This window comes from Chanodichthys erythropterus, chromosome 6 (genome assembly GCF_024489055.1).
Source record: "Chanodichthys erythropterus isolate Z2021 chromosome 6, ASM2448905v1, whole genome shotgun sequence".
NCBI classification, from domain to species: domain Eukaryota; kingdom Metazoa; phylum Chordata; class Actinopteri; order Cypriniformes; family Xenocyprididae; genus Chanodichthys; species Chanodichthys erythropterus.
In genome coordinates, this window is record NC_090226.1 from 12,510,394 (window position 1) to 12,530,430 (window position 20,037).

A 20,037-nucleotide genomic window follows, 5' to 3' on the forward strand; every position below is an offset into this window, starting at 1 on the left:
TTTTTTAAGTATTTACTGTATGAATTATGCTGTACATATTAATTCTATACACTACCATTCAAAAATGTGTAGTATTTTTGAAAGAAGTCTCAACAAGGCTGGAGTTATTTACATAAAAATACAGTAGAAACACTAATACTGTGAAATTATTACAATTTAAAATAACTGTTTTCTAGTTTAATACATTTTAAAATGTAATTTATTCCTGTCAAAGCTATTGAAATGTATACAAAAACAAATTAGAAGATTAATCACAATAAAGTCTGTTGATTAATATGTATTTAATTTATACAGTGAAGAATATGCAGTGCTGTTTACTTTATTTCTGTTTCTGAAAACTATTAAACCTACCTAAAAAGTGTTTATTTCATATGTATCTTTGTTCTGTTGTCTTTATGTAGGCCTGTTGAATGTTAAATGGATCCATTCCATGTTCATTAAAAATTATTTGATGCAGGAATAAACCTGCTAGTATATTTTAATGCAGGTGTTTTTGTACTTTGCTTATTTAAAACATGATCAAAATACTATCTATTTTGAGGACAAAATTTCAAATGAGGGAGGAAGTGACAAATATCAGTATCGGTATAGGCCAATAATTGTTAATATTGGTATCGGCCCCAAAAAATCATATTGGTGCATCCCTAAATTTAATGCATCCTTGCTGAATAATTTCGTTCTAAAGAAAAAATTGTAACGACCCCAAACTTTGCATGGTAGTGTAAATAAAAGAAAAGCAAATATCAGAAACTTTGAGTTTATTGCGGTTTTTAAATCATGTCTATTCATGCTTTCAGCTTTGGGATTGCTTGAGATCAAGTCCCATCCTGTTCATAAACATAGAGGATTATTTTGTTCTACATAGTAAAAACAACCTGTTTTATTTTCTGATTTACAGAATCCATGAAATAAGAAAAGTCTTAGGAGTCTCAAATTCAATCGAGTGTTAAATCCTTGCCGCAGGTATGACAATTTTTTTTTTCTTCTAATATTGTATAAATGCTTTTGCCCCCAGAAAATACATACGCTTGCTTTAAAAGCAAGTACCATGAGTATTGTTTATGGTGATATACAGTAAAGGAACATACTGTAAAATGTATCCCCCTTTTTTTTGAGGCTGTAATGGCTTTGCCTCAAGGAGCATATGAAACCTTGGATGACATCCCAGCCCATGTGTGGAAGGGGCTGCCAAACAGCATGAAGCTGGGACCGTCAGCTGTCAACCCAAATCGCATTGGTGAGTAACAGCATGGCTGAGTACTTGTAAATAATACTGTTGATGAAAAATCATGTTCATTATTGCGATATTTTATTTTCACTCTGAGATGTCCCAAATATCTGACTTTAAAACACAATCACTTAATTCAAATAAAACATTGAAATATTTACAAAGTTTGCCTGTTTTGCTCTACAACCATCACTTTTGACAGTCGCCCTGTGGTTTAGCTGGTCAGCATTTTGAACCAAAGGAATTGAGAATGTTAAACAATTGAATTGCAAACAGCGTAACTGCAGTCTTGTTTTGTTCTACGTTTGAAATGGAGAATGTGCAGTACGCTGTGGTGGTGTCCTAGAAATATACAGATAAATGTTTAATATCGAATGCTCTAAAAAATGGCTCTGTGAGAGAGTCTCTGAAGATCTTAAAGTGGCTCATTCTGAATAAAGATTCATAATCCATCAAATAAGAGTTTAAATGTGTGAATGGAGAAGAAAATAAAATTCCCAATGTTTACTCCCATAGGATTGCTCGTGACATGCTGTCCATGTCTCTCTACAGGTGTATGGGCATCTAGATTAATACCTAAAGGCAAAAGGTTTGGGCCATTTGTAGGAGAACGAAAGAAAAGATCTCAAGTGACAAGCAATGTCTACATGTGGGAGGTATGTATTAGATATCCAATTGAGAGAACTCTAAACACAAAGCATATTTGGAACAATATACACCACTATTCAAAAGTTTGGGGTCAGTAAGATTGTAAATGTTTTAGAAGTTTTTGAAAGAAGTCTCTTATGTTCACGAAGGCTATTTATTTGATCAAAAATACAGTAAAACAGTTGAATTGTCATCAGACATTACTCCAGTTTTCAGTCACATGATGCTTCAAAAAACATTATTTTTATGCTGATTTGGTGCACAAGAAAAAAATCTTATCAATTTTGAAAACAGTTGTGCTGCTTAAAGGTGCCCTAGATTCAAAAATTGAATTTACCTCGGCATAGTTAAATAACAAGAGTTCAGTACATGGAAATGACATACAGTGAGTCTCAAACTCCATTGTTTCCTCCTTCTTATATAAATCTCATTTGTTTAAAAGACCTCCGAAGAACAGGCGAATCTCAACATAATACCGACTGTTACGTAACAGTCGGGGTGTACGCCCCCAATATTTGCATATGCCAGCCCATGTTCCCAACATTATGAAAGGCATTAGACAAGGGCAGAACGTCTGGAGCAGCACAGCTGAATCATCAGACTAGGTAAGCAAGCAAGAACAACAGCGAAAAATGGCAGCTGGAGCAATAATAACTGACATGATCCATGATAACATGATATTTTTAGTAATATTTGTAAATTGTCTTTCTAAATGTTTCATTAGCATGTTGCTAATGTACTGTTAAATGTGGTTAAAGTTGCCATCATTTCTTACTGTATTCATGGAGACAAGAGCCGTCGCTATTTTAAACACTTGCAGTCTGTATAAGGCATAAACACAACTTCATTCTTTATAAATCTCTCCAACAGTGTAGCATTAGCGTTAGCCACGGAGCACTATCAAACTCATTCAGAATCAATGTAAACATCAAAATAAACACTGTACTTACACGATTAGACATGCTGCATGACGAACATTTTGTAAAGATCCATTTTGAGGGTTATATTAGCTGTTTGAACTTTTTTTATGCTGTTTAAGGCAAGCGCGAGCTCTTGGGGCGTGGAGCACGAGAATTAAAGGGCCACACACCCTGAATCGCCTAATTTCTAATTATGCCCCAAAATAGTTAAAAAAATGAATAAAAAAAAAATCTATGGGGTATTTTGAGCTGAAACTTAACAGACACATTCAGGGGAGACCTTAGACTTATATTACATCTTTTTAAAAAAGTTCTAGGGCACCTTTAAACTTTTTTTTTTATGATGAATAGATAAATATAAAGATCAGAAGAATAGCATTTATTTAAAATAGAAATCTTTTGTTACATTATAAATGTCTTTACTGACACATTTTTGATAAATTTAATGCACCCTTGCAAATTGAAAAACAAATCTTACTGATCCCAAACTATTGAATGGTATTGTAGGTTCAAGCAGTGGTCTTTAATTAAATACATATTATTCCACTATCATTAGGTATATTTTCCAGCCTGGGGTTGGATGTGTGTAGATGCCACAGATCCAATGAAAGGGAACTGGTTGCGGTATGTGAACTGGGCACGCTCTTCTCAAGAGCAAAACCTCTTTCCACTGGAAATCAACCGAGCCATTTACTACAAAGTGTTAAGGGTAAGAGCTGATGAATTGGTTTGATTTTCACCAATTAATGTTTTATGATTGCAAAGAGTTTAAGCCTTGAGAAGATGCATACAGGGGAGTAGTACACTAGTAAAGGGGTTTTCAAACTTTTTTTTATGCTAACGACCTCCAAAATATGATTCCCTTGCAAGAGACATTCTGCCTAAATTATTAAAGGGTTAGTTCACCCAAAAATGAAAATTCTGTCATTAATTGCTCACCCTTGTGTCGTTCCACATCTGTAAGACCTTCGTTCATCTTCGGAACACAAATGAGGATTTTTTTTTTTTAAAATCTGAGAGGTTTCAGTCCCTCCATCTAGATCCAACGCATCTCAATTCTTATTTGTGCATCCTCATTTCCTTTCCTTGCTTCCTTTCCTCTCGTCTTAGTTCCACCCTTTCAGGATGCGAGGGAAGGACGCAAGGAAAAGTCTCGAGGATGGAGGAATTTAATCAAGTGAAATGATATATCCTCGCTAGTGTCATCAACTGCGTTCGAGGGATCTGCCCACATGTTATTAAAGTTTGGTTATTTAAAAAAATATATATTAATAAGACATTATGCCCCGTAGAAATATGTGAGATGTAAAGTTTATTTAATCTGTAAAAGTAAAGCATGCATTTAAATTATTGTGACAGATGTGAAGGGGGAGGAGAATTTATGCGTGCGTCACGTTTCTTGATGAGAAAGACTTCCACAAAGGATGCACCTGTGTATCCTCACTCATGACTCCTCGGGAAGCCTCCTCACCTCCTCGTGGTGCAATTAGAGAATTGAGATGTCCTTCAAAATGGCTGAGCTTGATCAGTTTCCGGGTTATAGAATAGAGGACGGAGGAGCAAGGAAACAAGGAGGGATTTTGAGAAGCACCCTACCACTTTCATGGTCCAGAAAGGTAGGAAAGACATTATTAAAGTACTCCATGTGACTGCAGTGGTTTAACCTCAGTTTTATGAAAAAACAAATCACTCACGTTGCTTCATTAAATTGAGGTTAAACCACTGGAGTCACATGGATTATTTTAATGATGTCTTAACTACCTTTCTGGACCTTTTAATGTGGTAGTTGCCTTGCGAGTAATTAATGACAGAATTTTAATTTTCAGGTGAACTAATCCTTTAAAGCAGCTATGCTACCATTCAAAAGTTGGGGGTCAATATATGGGGTCGTCGTCGTCTTTTTAATTTTAAGAAATTAAAGAAATGAATACCTTTTATTCAGGATGCATTACACTGACAGTAAAAAAAAAAAGTGACAGTAAAGACTTTTACATTATTACATGTTTCAATGCTGTTCTTTTGAACTTTGTATTCATTAAAGAATCCTTAAAAAGTTATCATGGTTTACACAAAACACAGGAATAAATTACATTTGAACTATATTAAAATAGAAAACAGTTGGTTTCTTTTCTTTAAATGGCAAACTGTTGTTGTTTTTTTTACCGTTTTTGATCAAATAAATGCAGCCTTGTTGAGCATTAGAGACTTCTTTCAAAAACATTTAAAAAATCTTACTGGCCAAACTTTTGAACAGTAGTGTTTGTATTTTCATGTGTAAAACAATATGTTGTCAAATGAAAATGTACTAAAGTAAAAGCATTTCTTAAAGGTGCCTTAGAACTTTTTTTTTAAAAGATGTAATATAAGTCTAAGGTGTCCCCTGAATGTGTTTGTGAAGTTTCAGCTCAATTTTTTTTTAAATTCATTTTTTTAACTGCCTATTTTGGGGCATAATTAGAAATGAGCTGATTCAGGGTGTGTGGCCCTTTAATTCTCGTGCTCCACGCCCCAAGAGCTCGCGCTTGCCTTAAACAACATAAAAAAAGTTCAAACAGCTAATATAACCCTCAAAATGGATCTTTACAAAGTGTTCGTCATGCAGCATGTCTAATCCCGTAAGTACAGTGTTTATTTTGATGATTACATTTGATTCTGAATGAGTTTGATAGTGCTCCGTGGCTAACGGCTAATGCTACACTGTTGGAGAGATTTATAAAGAATGAAGTTGTGTTTATGAATTATACAGACTGCAAGTGTTTAAAAATGAAAATAGCGACGGCTCTTGTCTCCGTGAATACAGTAAGAAACGATGGGAACTTTAACCACATTTAACAGTACATTAGCAACATGCTAACGAAACATTTAGAAAGACAATTTACAAAAAATCACTAAAAATATCATGTTATCATGAATCATGTCAGTTATTATTGCTCCATCTGCCATTTTTCCCTATTGTCCTTGCTTGCTTACCTAGTCTGATGATTCAGATGTGCAGCTTTAGACGATAATACTGTCTGCCCTTGTCTAATGCCTTTTTATAATGTTGGGAACATTGGCTGGCATGTGTTATGTGTTATGTTGAGATTTGCCTGTTCTTCGGAGGTCTTTTAAACAAATGAGATTTATATAAGAAGGAGGAAACAATGGAGTTTGAAACTCACTGTATGTCTTTTCCATGTACTGAACTCTTGTTATTTAACTATGCCGAGGTAAATTCAATTTTTGAATCTAGGGCACCTTTAAGTTTGCTAGTATTAACTTAATTTAAAAAAATATACTACTATTGATGTTAGATGTGTGACGCAAAGAGAAGCATGTTCAGTTGCATTTACTTATGTGGTGCTTTTCACACTGATTAAATATTGTTAAATATGAATGAGAAAGTTGCAATAGAGCCCCCACTGAAAAAGCACAAGGTAACAGTGACAAGGAGAAACACTCTAGGAATGTACAACACAAATACAAACTGTTCTTAAAAGCATGTACATTGCAAGGAAGGAGAAATTAATAAGAAAAAAAAAAAAACTTTTATATAATTTATTTGTTAAAAAGTTGTTAAAATAAGGCTGTCAATAAGATAAATCTCATGATTGTATTGTTGTTTATTATTATTATAAATATTAAGTTTTTCACTGACATTTTCCCAGCACCTTTGGGGTCCCAGAACAGTTTGAAAACCCCTACACTAGTATATAGATGCACTCAAAGGTAATAGACATACAGCAAAACTCTAATTTTAATTTACAGTGTGGCATTGGTATTTGAAAAGTAGTACTTTGGGACAAATATAGAATGATTATAATTATTGCTGTGCTCCTGCTTAAATGTATGCACATAAACTTTTGTTATATGGTTTATAATTTACCAGTAGAAATTAAAATCCCTTTGTTGTTTTAAATGCATCCTTTTCTACACTTATTGTAGTTGACAGGTGAACAAAGCATCTTTAACGTCAATTAAAATGGTATAAGATTCATTAATGAGCTTCCTCATACTGCATAGGGTGCAGGTTTGTTTTTGGGGTCTGTTCCTAAATGCCTGACAGAGCGTCAAGGCCTAGATAGTATTTCATCCTATGGCATGCCAAAAACCTCGACTCTGATTGGTCCGTCTACTCTCCGTCAGCCAATCGGACCCGACGAAGAACTTCTCGTGTGGTACAATGGGGAAGACAATCCTGAGATAGCAGCTGCATTAGAGGAAGAAAGGACTAGCAACCTGAGCAAGAAGAGTTCACCTAGAGCAAAGCGAGGTAAAATGAAAACACCGCCTCTTACTGCTACTACCTGGAGTTTTTTTTCGATGAACATATCTCATTAGTGTCCGAGAACATATGTTTGTTATGTTCGGAAGTGTTCGAAGTCGCTAGCTGGAGCTAGCATGTTAGCCACCTGGCTATTCGGCTGTTTCATATGAAGATTATTTAGAAACATGAATTATAGATGATGTTCTGTTGTGTACAGCTTTGTTAAAAAGAAGAAGAAGAAAAAACACCCCGACACAGAGCCAAAGTGCGGTGAATATAACGTACTCTTCCTCATGTTGATGAACGGGTCAGATAGCCGCCTTGAAGACTGGGACCTTATTTCAGTGTCTCAAAATCTAATGAACTTCTCACCTAGAGAGCATTTTGAGCATCACAGGCACGGTCGAGCATTCGATTCAGAACGTTTCAAAGGCCCGTGATGCCCAAACATGCCATCTAGATAGACAGCTGAGCTCACTAGGTTTGGAGACGCAGCCCATGTCTGTCAGAGATGACCTTCGAGACCCTCCTCGCAAAGCATTTTGAATGAGACCTAAATGAGCCATACAATAAACACACATAGTTTCACCTCTAAAAGCTTCAAGTATGAGAGTCTGATTTGTTTGTTCGTCCACAGCTCATTTGTCACACATCACCGCATCAAGTTTGATGCTTCTATGCTTGTACGTAATTTAATACATCTTTTATTGAATAGTTTCTCTATAAAATATTACACACATATATATTTGACTTTAAATGTCTGAACTGTCTTTATAGACTGTTTTAATGACTGAAAATGACAGATGGCCGACCTAAACTTGCTTTTGAGAAAAAGAAAAAAGAGCATTTGCTGGTCCTTTCATAGAGTTCCATGGTCATTTGACTTTCCCCTTTTCAATGACAAGTGCAGCTAAATGCAGGAAGGTTCAATTTAGCTGGTTATATTTTTTAAAGAAAGTTTTGGACACAAGTAAAAGTAGTTCTTGAAATATTTGACCTATTAGTTTGCTGTAAAGGAAAATTGTTCTAAGGATATTATGTTTTGTTTTGTTTAAATTTGATTTTGTAAGTAGAAAGCCTTTGGAAGTTAGAAGTTTTAGTTTAAATATTTCAATCCCTAACTATTCATAGACCATTTAATAATGAACATTTTGATGTCATTAGCACGTCAAAACGTGTAACTATATATGTGCATCATTTCTTTTATCTGACAAAGCAGGGTCAAATGGCATTGTGAAAATCTATGCGTACATTAAGGGCAGTATATATAGTGAATTTTGATTGAAAATGTTAATGGTTGTGTACATGAAATGGTAATGACTAGCATTTGAGGACACTGTAGGATGTGGATATGTGGGAATGACTATTTGACTAGTATGGTCAGATGACCAAGTTAACAGCATGTGTCTGTTTTATGAATTGGGTTTTGTATAAGATGTTCCCAACTGACCTTGTCACAAGGACAGCAGCTGATAGCTGGTTTCTTTGCTTGGCTGACAATATCTGTGATCCATTGTGTAAATGTATATAAAAGCGTTCACATGTCATGTCATCATTATCCAACATTAATATACCATTAAATGGAAAGTTCACCCAAAAATAAAAATTTGTTTTTTTCTCACTGTCATGTCACTCCAAGCCTGTATGACTGACTTTCTTCTGTGAAACACAAAAATATTTTTAAGGATGTCTCAATGTTGTTGTTTTTTGTCCTTAAAATGAAAGTCCGTGTTCTTCAGAATAACTTCTTTTGTGTCCCACACAAGAAAGTGTGCCATACAGGTTAGGAACAAGATCTGAGTAAATGAGATCATTTTAATATTTGGGTGAACTATCCCTAAAACTTTAATCTTCGACAAACAACCTGTAATTCAGTAACAGTTAATGCACACTACATTTAACATGCAGTAACTGTGGTATAGACTTTATTTTGGGCATTAAAAGTGTGAAAAACAGACTTTTCTTTGGCTATGTCACACGCAATGCTGCAGTTACAGAGAAGCCAGTCTGGTTTTGTGGTGAGCTGCTAATTTAGAAAAGAAGGCGGTGACATGCTTGTTTTGTTTTGGATCTTGCAGGTGGAGCTCTTTATTCTAGTTAATGTACCAGATGTTCTTACAAAACCTGGTTGTTTACAGTTTTCAGGTTTATTTATTACTACTTTGAAGAAATATCATTGTAGGTTTTGAAAGCTATGGTGCTTTTTGCTGGCGTTAGTGAGTCTTGAAAGTTACCTTTTTTTTTTTCTTCTTCTTTTTTTTTTTTTTTTTTTACTAAAAACAGATTTGTTTCTCCCTAAAGCAAGGAGGAAGCTGTCGGAAAAAGCCAGACAGGCTGATTTGGGTGGATTCTGTGAACCGAAGAAATCGAGTACTGCTGAACCCTTATTCACAGAGATGCGGGACTCAGAGGAAGGTACGTTATGCTCTTCATCAGCCTCTGGCAAGGATATATGCTGTTCACAAGTGTGCTTGGCTCAACTATAATATTTTTGTTATAGTTAACAGTAGGGTTGCAATCAACAGTTATTTTGATAATCAATTAATGCGTAATTTATTTCTTTGGTTAAATGGATTCAAAAAAGCCAAATTTTATTTATGATTCAAAATGATCTTCCAAACATTGTACAAATTGAATGCTATGAAAAAATTAGAGTGTAGGCTATGATATAGTGCACAGCATAAATGAGTATACCCCCTGTGGAAAAAATACAAAAGATGTATTTTCTTTGATCACTAATACGATTCATGGAAAGATTAAAACTGTATTAAATGTATAAATAATAAAAACTGGGAAATATGTCATTAATAGCCATAAAATAAGTAAATTAGCCAATTTTGTTTAAATTAAGGATTGCAGAAATGAGTACACTCTAGACTTAATTCAACAAATGTATAATATTCTAGTACTTAGTATGCCCTCCATAATTTTGAATATACTGCTCTGACCCTTTTTGGCACAGAGTGTACAAGTTCATGACAAATTGTCACATCTGCCCTGTTTAACTCCCGGATGATGAGCTCCCTAAATGTCCTGATCTTTAATGGGGAGTGTTGCTCAACTCGTCTCTACAGAATCCCCCACAGGCACTCAAGAGTGTTAAGATTGAGTGCAATACATGTCCACAGAAGGTTTTTCAGCTTGGGAGAATGCATACCCTCATTGTCATGTTGAAAAAATGCCCAACAATTTAGGGAATGAGGAAAGAGTAACATCTTCTGTTTCAAGTTTGTGTATTAAATTACACAGTGGTGTGGGAATTCATGACAGCATTGATAAAGCACAACTCCCTCACACCTTCAGCACTCATACATCCCTATATAAGATCTTTACTACCACTGAACTTCACTGTGGGAACCAGGCACTTCTCACTGTACTCCTCCTCTAGCAACACCAGAACATTTTGGATGCTGTTAGATCCAAAATGATTGATTTGGTCTCATGAGACCAGAGTATTGATTCCCAGAATCTATATTTTGTAAATATGGGCTTTGGAAATGGCTAACTGACTTTATTGTGCTTTGGCTACAGTCTGTAGTTCCAGTGAGAACAACAACCATGCATGTCATTTCTGCAGGCTGCATCTTACTCTGTGAGATAAACAGTCACTCTTTTCATAGCTTTTGCTGGCTCTGAGACACTTGCTTGGTATTTCTCCTGCTCTTTGTCTAGCAAAAAAATCACTAAATGAAAGCTTAAAATGTAGGCCTGATTATTTCAGGGGCCTTGTCACAAGTCCATTGCTTTTGAATTTCTGTAACTTTTACTATACTTTCACAGTTAAAACAATGATTTGGTAATCCTCTTGTACCAAACTGTCCTATTTTGTGCTAAGAAATAAGTCTCCTGACTGTTCTCTCGCAAGTGGTTCCATTGTTGTCAGTATTAAGTCTGAGAATGATTCAGTGGGCTATATAACACTTTTAATTGTCAAGAAATTACTTCTCTTTAAATGTTTTAGTTCAACATACTTACCTGTTGATCAAACATTGCCTTAAACTTACACCAGAACATTTTTATTTTGTTTTATTTAGTAACTTCTAGGAGGGTGTACTCATTTTTGCTACACAAATAAGAAACCTTGATAAGAAAATCTTATTTTCTTGAGTAACTTTGACATGTTGCTTTGGTAATTGATAAAGCAGACTTGCTGGAACATTATATCTCTAAAGAACTCTAACATGTCTTCTGAAAGTCAGCAATTACTCAATTACTTAGAAGTTTCAGAGGGGGTGTACTCATTTATGCTGTGCACTGTATATATTATGTGCAAAGAGGTTTAAAATATAAAAGCCAATTTACAAAATTATAATACATATAATTTTTACATTTACATTCAATTTCATTTTACCCCTTTATATTTTCTCTTCTCATTAAAATACCCAAAAACACTTTACTTGTTGAATTTTAAACCTAAAGTTAATGTCCAACAATTGTTTTAGCAAAATGAATGTTTTCATCAGAATTATTGCACTTTATTTTTCTGTTGTGCTCATTCTGTTTAAAACACGTCCACACTTACACTTAATTTTAACAGAGAGTTGTTTGATTTGCATAAATTTCTAACATTTATACATTAGGACAGGGGTGTCCAAACCCGGTCCTGAAGGGCCGCTGTCCTGCAGAGTTTAGCCCCAACTTACCACAACACACCTGCCTGGCAGTTTCCTTTATGCCTAAAAACCTTGATTAGTTGGTTCAGGTGTGTTTAATTGGGGTTGCAGCTAAACTCTGCAGGACAGTGGCCCTCCAGGAGCAGGATTGGACAGCCATGGATTGAGATATAACCATAAAATGTTAGTTTTGTGCTGGATCAAAAAAAATTTCAAACTCATTAAATAGCGCAAACCTATGTCCAAGCACTTGAAATGGAAAGCCACATCAATCTATATGCTTGTGAGTTTAAAACACTTTAAACACGGCTCACTCTGTGATCTCCATTATTTTTCAGATGTGTTTTCTCCAACTAAATGCATTTTTCACTTTTCTAATGAAACATCACCAGTGGTGGTTTTTGTGCACCACACACAGACCTGACTAATCAGTGATGAAATTTGTTTTAAATTATTTCACTACCAATTTAATGGATAAGTTTACATAGTGGTATTGTAACAGAATTATGTGTTTAGATTGATTTTCCTTTGCTTGAGCAGTTACAAACACTGGGTAGTATTTTAAATATATTTTTCTTGTGATTCAGGGCTTAATGGTGAGGAAAGACCATCTTCACCTCCAGAGTTGCAACAGGAGAATACGGTTTCCCAGTTATCTTCTACAGAAAGTGAAAACCCTGTCCAGTCTCGTACAACAGAGATGAATCAGAGGGAAGAATTGGATGAGCAACATGCAAACGTTGATGGAGAACTGCCACAGTTAAATCAGAGCCCACAGCACCCCTCTGAGGCAGAATCAGTTGATGGGAATGAAAAATCTCTCCTGCAATTACATTCAGGCAGCCCTGCAGAAGAAAGCTCTGAGAGTCCACTGTGTGATACAGAGTGTATATCTTCTTTAGCGAATCCTGAGTTGGAGGCAGAGGGGGATTTTGAGGATGACCCCCAGGGAGGAACGTACCCCTGTCAGCACTGCGAGCGTCATTTCTCCACCAAACAGGGCCTGGAGCGCCACACTCACATTCACACTACTTCAAACATTCAAACCCATACGTTTAAGTGCCGGTACTGTGCCAAGCCCTTTGGCTCTCAGGTAGGCAGGCGCAGACATGAACGTAGACATGAGAATGGGAGTAAAACTTTAAATAGGCCTGGGTCACTCAGCGGAACAGCGTTCCTCCACAGTCCTACAATGCCCAATGATTCTGCAACCTCTGGCAGTGTGTCCATTCCAAGCCATACAGTTGTTATGAACACACAGAACAGTCCTCCTCAGCAAACCTCTGACAATTTGAAAAAAGAGCCTGGTGTTGAATCTGACCGACCATTTATATTAGATGAGAATGGGGAGTCAAAAGAGCTTCATCCTTGCAAGTACTGTAACAAGGCTTTCGGCACACACACCAACATGCGCAGGCACCAGCGCAGAATCCATGAGCGGCATCTAATACCGAAAGGTGTTCGCCGGAAAGGTATACTCCTGCAGGATGGCTCCTCCCAACACCAGCAGCATGAACAAGGGCAGCCCATTTTGCTCCAGGAAGAGTCACCAAGTGCCAGTCCCCCACCTATTTATGTTCCCAGTGTGGAGACCGAGGATGAGGGAGAGAGGGAGGAGTGCATGGTTGATATCTCTAACAATATTTCAGAAAATCTCAGCCATTACATCGATGGAAAGATCCCATCTACAAGCACAGTAAGCAACTGTGAGGTCATCGAGGTTGATTCAAGCACTGCAGCGTTGTTTGGCCTTGATGCTCTCATTTTGAGTCCCAAACAAATTAGTCATGCTCTTAAAGTTGAAACGCGGACTTGTCCAGTGAAGGAAGTTTCATGCGTGGCTCAGACAGCTTCTAAAAGGCGAACTGCTACACCACCGCTACTGCCTGCTGTGAAAGTGGAGGCAGAAACGATATCCTCCTCTTCCTCATTGTCCTCCCCTTCCTCTCAGTCCTCTTTGTTGGTAGGAAACATGTTCTCCCAGTCAACTGAAACATTAGCTTTTCAAAAAGAGAAAACAGTTTATCTTTCTCCGAAACTCAAACAATTACTACAGGCTCCAGACGGTCAGAAACCATCCATAAGTCTAATTACAGATAACCGATTGACCACCCCACTTTCTGTAACTTCACTGCCTGCTGTCCAAGGTAGGTTTAAAAGAAGAACTGCCTCCCCTCCCACAACTTCACAGAGTAGCCCACCACAAAGAAATGAGAACATAAGCTCTGCAACTGGGATTTCATGTACTCTGAAGGTGCCAAAGATTGAGAGCCACTGCATGACACGTTCTTGGAGTTTGTCCAGCAGTGATCATGGGGACACTGAAAGCCTGACAGGAAAAGACTGGTCTCCTTCAAGAAGCGGCGGGAATTCTTGCAATCAGCAGCCGCTTGACCTTTCAAATTCCTTCAGTAAAAGAGACAATAGTGTAAGCAGAGGATCTGGAGAGGCTGTGCTTGACTTAAGTATGAACCGTAAAAGTCCTGTTGACCATGAAGTAAAGACATGCTCAGCCACACTACCGCCACATGTGAAGAGGAAGAAACCTAATACTAGCATTTTAGAAAAAGTGTTAATGAATGAGTATGCTGGCCTAAACTCACCTGAAGAAGAAGGATCCAACACTCTTGGAAGCCCTGATGCCCTTTCATCTTCTGAGAGTGCCACATGTGTAGCCCCTTCTAGTCCTGGATCAGAATCGGAGCGCCTTCCTTGTGAATCAACCTCTCCTCCCTCCTTGACCCCTATGACTATTAATCCATCCTCTCCATCTTCCTCTAGTATAGCTTCAACTACTCCCCCTCCTCCAGTCTTGCCCACTATCCCATCTCCTCCACCTTTATCATCGCAGCATTTTCGAGTGTCAGACTCCTTATCACCTTCCCCTTTCCCTGTCTTGTCCCCTAAAATGTCTCCCAAAGCAGTCGATAGTTTAGAGGAAGTGTCCGATTCATCTGCATTAACAGAATCATGCCATGATACATTAAATTCCATTGTTAATGAATCAGACCAAACTGCTGAGCAGTTAGACCCTGCGATTTCTCCACTGCCTCAGGATGCAAAAAGACATTGTACAGCAGATTCATCTTCAAAGTCAGAAACACTACTAGAGGGCTCAACCCATGATTCTAAGCCTCAGTTTTTAAGAAATGCAGACCAAGCAGGTTCTTCTCACCTAGAGTGGGATAATACTACTTCTGAAACCAGCCAAAGCCATTCCTGTGAAGGAATTCTCCCTCAAGACCTCAATATTAAAACAGAAGGCCGCCACAAATCAAAGTCTTCTCTTTCTACAGTACAATCAAATCCTAAGGAATCTTCACCGACCTTCCTCAGCGAATTTCATTCTCCACAGAAGGTCGATAACAACTTGGTTGTAGAGGATTCAGGGAAAAAAGAGGAGTCGGTGGATATAACCACAAATGGAGCTGACGTTTCACCTGGGACTCCAGTCAAAAATTGTGATGAGGTTGAAACACCAGAGAGAGATACTTTTGTCAAGAGTTTTGTGTGTAACGTCTGCAAAGAGCCATTTCGCTCAATCAAAGACCTTAGTGGCCATATAATACAGCATGCGTCAGAGTGGCCTTTTAAGTGTGAGTTTTGCGTGCAGTTATTTGGCAACGGCACTGCGCTTCTCGAGCACCGCTCCTCTCTCCACGGGGTGGGAAGAATTTATGTTTGCTCCGTTTGCTCAAAGGAGTTTGCCTTCCTCTGCAATCTCCAGCAACATCAAAGTGACCTACATCCAAGTCAGAGTTGCACTCACACTGCCGTTGAAAATGGGAAGCTCAGACCTCAGAACTACACAGATCCTGCTTACGCAAATGTGGAGAAAGATGCTGTTGTTGACTCAACTGAGGATTCTTCTGAGGAGTGTAAAAGTGACACTAATAAGGTGGATGAAGAGGAAAATGGCCATGAGGACCCTACAGAAGAACTATACACTACAATAAAGATTATGGCATCTGAGGCTGGTAAACCGAAAGGTCCAGATGTACGACTTGGCATTAATCAACACTACCCCAGCTTTAAGCCTCCACCTTTCCCATACCATAACCGAACACCTGATGGCTCGGTTTCCTCTGCCACTAATTTTACCACACACAACATCCCCCAAACATTTAGCACTGCCATCCGGTGTACCAAATGCGGAAACAGCTTTGACAACATGCCTGAGCTACACAAACACATATTGGTTTGTGCTAATGCTAGTGATAAGAAACGCTACACCCCTAAGAAGAATCCCATTCCTCTCAAACAAGTTGTGAAACAGTCTCCAAATGGTCTTCTTTCCACCACAGGAGCTTCTACTGGGCAGAATGCCTTCCGCAGAATGGGCCAACCAAAAAGGCTCAACTTTAATCAAGATATAACCTCTAAAGCAAAGTTATCAGCTCTGAATAAGAAGAAAAACCAGCTTGTCCAGAAAGCCATATCTCAGAAGAACAAGTCTGCTGCCTCTGCAAAGAAACCGATAACCCGGGTAAAGGAAGAGGAGACTCATGATATCCATGCATGCCCATACTGTAGTCGAGAGTTCACATACCCAGCCAGCCTCGCTAAACACATCGCTTGTAGCTGCCCACAAAGACCTGTTGCCAAGAAGTTGAAAAAAGGTGCACTGATGCCTCAAGATAAAAACAGGAGTCTCCGAAGTCGAGCCACTGAGTCTGAAGTCAAACAAGAGGCAGGTTCTGGATCGAGTGCAAAGCCCTTGGGGAAAACCAGAGCCCGGAGCTCTGAGCCAATTGAGAATGAAGCTCCACCAGCAATTAAAGGAAAAGAACCTCAGGTACGTACAAAAAGGCCAGCCTTGAATATGGACAACACGGCCCCACAAACTAAGAAAGGCAAAAAGAGCAATGAGCCACTGACTTCTATAACTCCTGCAGTTACTGATGACTCTTCATCACGACCACCACCTAAAATGCAACGTGGATCTAAAGAGGTTGTTGTAAAGAAGGAGGCTGTTGAGAAGAAGGAGGCTGTTGACAAGAAGGAGGCTGTTCTCAAGAAGGAGGTTGTTGTTAAGAAGGAGGTTGTTGTTAAGAAGGAGGTTGTTGACAAGAAGGAGGTTGTTGACAAGAAGGAGGTTGTTGTGAAAACGCAACAGTCTAAAAAGGAGGAGCGTTTTTCGGCAAGGACACGGGAGAGAAAAGGTGGGCCGGTGACACGCAGTGTGCAGATGGCTAGTGCTTCAGCTCCTTTGGAAGTGAAGACCGAAGACCTCTCAAACCATGAACCAGGGCAATCTGAGGTAGTCCAGAATTATCATTGTTAGCATTGATATGTGTTTATAGGTATATTTTATGTGTGCTTGATTTCATCATGTTTTTTCTGTTTATTTCAGGAGTCTTTGTTGAAGTTAGCCAGGTAGAACTCCAAGTTCTCTAAAGGATTGCTTTAATCAATGATTGGAAGGGGAACTTCAACTAGATTGGATTAACTTGATCATAGCATGAATGTTCAGGAGAACCAGGAGTTATCTCCCTGCTCATCTTTTGTGTTGGCCCATTGGAAGTATCTTCTCAGTGCACTTTTATAAATAAGCCTTTGGATGTCTAACCTCCTCCCCCAAAATGGACTGAAGAATATGATTAATAAATCTCAATCAAGCATAATATTACTTATGTAATATTTATAAATGTTGACATTCTGGTTTTAAGATATTGCAAGAGGCAATCATTCAACAGTTTCTCTTCGGCTGATTGACCGTTTAATCTGTAAGGTTTTCGGATCCAGCGTTCTCCTAATGCATGTGCTTCTGTATACATTATGATTGGACTGATCCTCTGTACTCCGTTTTGACCTGCTCCTCTTTTACTGAGAGAAATTATTTGAAGAAGAGTATATATGTATATTTAAGTAAATGTAATCCTTCACAGGGAATGTTTATCATACTGAGGCTCTCATAATCTGAGAGGCTTTTTTTTGTTTTTACTTTGTTGATGTTTTTGTTTATTTTGGCATAGTGAATGAATTGAGCTGTTTGATACAGTCAGAGTGAGCAGGAGAGAACGGTTTGCTGTATGTATAAAAAAAAAAAGGAAGAAAAAAAAAAAGTGTTCGACCTTCACCTGAACCAGCCAAACCCGTAAGCCATTTTTTCTTTTCTCTGTTCCTTTTGTAATCTAAATATTCTACAGCAGGGCTGCTGGCCATTAAAATTACACTAAAACTTCAACTGGGAATGACAAACTGTCTTCTGCACTTGCATGAGATGAATTAAAAATTGTAAGTGCCATTATTACAGCCCAAATTATGTAATTGCATATTACATACATATTGCATAGTAGTGATCTGGTCAGTCAGGTTGCTTGTTTCTATGAAAAGCACTTTATTTAGGCTAATATGCCTTTTATGGATATCTCCAAGTTTGAGGTGATTTTACAAAATGTGATGACACCTGCTTGAAAATGATAAAAACAGCATTAATTTTTCACTGGTATATTATACGCATGTACGTCATACCCTGAGGCAATCTCAGAAATTTGCTTCCAGTCTATTAAGACCTAGTTAATGTTGCATTATTAGTATAATTAGCCGTTATTGCCATGACGCCATCGCAAGATTCTTTGGTAACCAAGCATTACACAAATGTTCTGTTTTTTTCATTTCCCATTTTTATAAAATGGATAAGGCCTCTGCTTTAATAGAACATCAACTGCACTTAAAATCCTTATTGGTCTACCTCCTGGCAAGCTTTGAACTGATGCGTTTTCTGCCTTTGGACAGCGTAATCCCTCTCACTCCTAAGCCTGTCTCTGCCATGTCATTTCCATTTTACAACCTGGACAATGAGGACAGAGATCTAAACAAGATCTGAATGCTTGAAATGTTTTTTAAGCAAGGAACTTGAAACGATATTTCTTTTTCTTTACAGAATTTCCATCTTGCAGTATGTCTTTGCTGTCCTGCATTGATATATTTTTGGGAATGAAATGTTGACCGTGTTTTGTGATTATGAATAATAACCTTCACAAATGTAAAATGCATTGTCCTAATTGATATATTAAATTTTTTTTCAATGTATGTATACTTGATTTTAGCTTTTAGTTTGACTTTAGGTGACACTTCAGAATGTATCCAGAGATAAGGTACCTGTTAATTTATCACACATCTTTTGACAATATGTAAGTTTGTATCACTATTCATTTAACCGCATTACTTTTTGACTAATCCAGGCTTTTGCATTTCCTTTTTCTAGTAGTATATAGTCACGTTCAGATTTTATTTATTTTTTTTGTCCAGGTCCAATATTGGTATGTTTTCTTTAAATCACCTGACTTGCAGAATTGAACCCATCCTATCAAGAGCTCGATCTTTCTGGCAGAATCCAAGTTTTATTGCAGCTGTCATATTCTCGTAGGTAACCATCTAAAAAGCCATTAAAGTGAAATAGAGATCTCTTCTAGGCTAGCTAACCCTGACTAAATACTCATATAGCTGTAAGTACACTTCTAACCGTCTGGCTTGCTGATATTCAAATGAAGAATAGAATATTGGATGCAAATTTGTTGTTACACAGGATAGATCTTTTTGTTGCAAGGAAAGCACATCTTGTTTATGTTTCCCCCATGCCATGGTGCCGTATTTTATGGTTCCTCCATGGGCCAATGCAGTGGTTTATGGTTCCTCCATGCTGTGTATTGGAGAGAAGAGGTGCATGATGCTATGCTCAGCTTGACAGGATGAAATATTGCCACACTTAATCCTGATTGCTGTGCAAGGTGGCATAGCCCTAGTCATAAAAATGCAGTCCCATGGAGCTTCTGAGTTGGTCGATGCAGTGTATTAAGATGAGGAAGTGATGCTTAAGTTCGAAATCATCTCCTTGATAATTTTAACAGACCCATGTTTTATTAAACCCAATAATTAACTTTTTTTTTTTTTAATTCATACATATGTCAAGTTTTGCTTTCATATATCTTTTTCTGTTAATGCTTAGTGCCATTTGCAATCCTTTATGCTTGTGTAATCGTGCATAATTCTTGGCTAATTGAAAAAAAATAAATAAATAGGGTGGGAATTGATAAGTTAGGAATTGTCTGAATTATGATACAGTGCGAGATTGCTAAAAGCATGCCTAAATTTTGCCATTTGGTTAACATTAACCACCCAAGCCTGTGTGGCCTAAATGAACAAGATTTTGATTTTGAACTCCTCAAATCTTTTGCGCCAATTAATTGTTCACATTAAGACTGTAAATGAGGCCAGTTTTGATTCCGTCTGGAATTTTAACCTCAGACTTGCTAGTTTTATTTATGTACTGCTCCAAAATATAACTTTTTCCCTACATTCAGAGACCATTAGAAATAGTGTTGTTGCCTTATGTAACTAGGTAGGCCGAGGATATGTTTGTGCTGATGTACATGCTAT

General features: G+C 37.7%; 1 protein-coding gene across 1 annotated transcript; it reads left to right on the forward strand.

Annotated features, from left to right (window-relative positions):
• The first annotated feature begins 1,182 nt into the window (after positions 1 to 1,182).
• prdm2b (PR domain containing 2, with ZNF domain b) lies at positions 1,183 to 19,522 on the forward strand. The gene is made up of 7 exons (XM_067388089.1): positions 1,183 to 1,237; positions 1,781 to 1,884; positions 3,353 to 3,505; positions 6,922 to 7,048; positions 9,344 to 9,457; positions 12,243 to 16,915; positions 17,009 to 19,522. The coding sequence occupies exons 1-7, from the start codon at positions 1,198 to 1,200 to the stop codon at positions 17,033 to 17,035; spliced, it is 5,238 nt and encodes a 1,745-aa protein (XP_067244190.1). The 5' UTR covers positions 1,183 to 1,197; the 3' UTR covers positions 17,036 to 19,522.
• Positions 19,523 to 20,037: the final 515 nt, after the last annotated feature.

Bases quoted from the DNA above. Each gene is read 5' to 3' on its own strand.
- prdm2b (XM_067388089.1), top strand. From the start codon at position 1,198: ATGAAGCTGGGACCGTCAGCTGTCAACCCAAATCGCATTG. The intron at 1,238-1,780 runs GTGAGTAACAGC...GTCTCTCTACAG, and splicing joins TGTCAACCCAAATCGCATTG to GTGTATGGGCATCTAGATTA. The intron at 16,916-17,008 runs GTAGTCCAGAAT...TGTTTATTTCAG, and splicing joins ATGAACCAGGGCAATCTGAG to GAGTCTTTGTTGAAGTTAGC.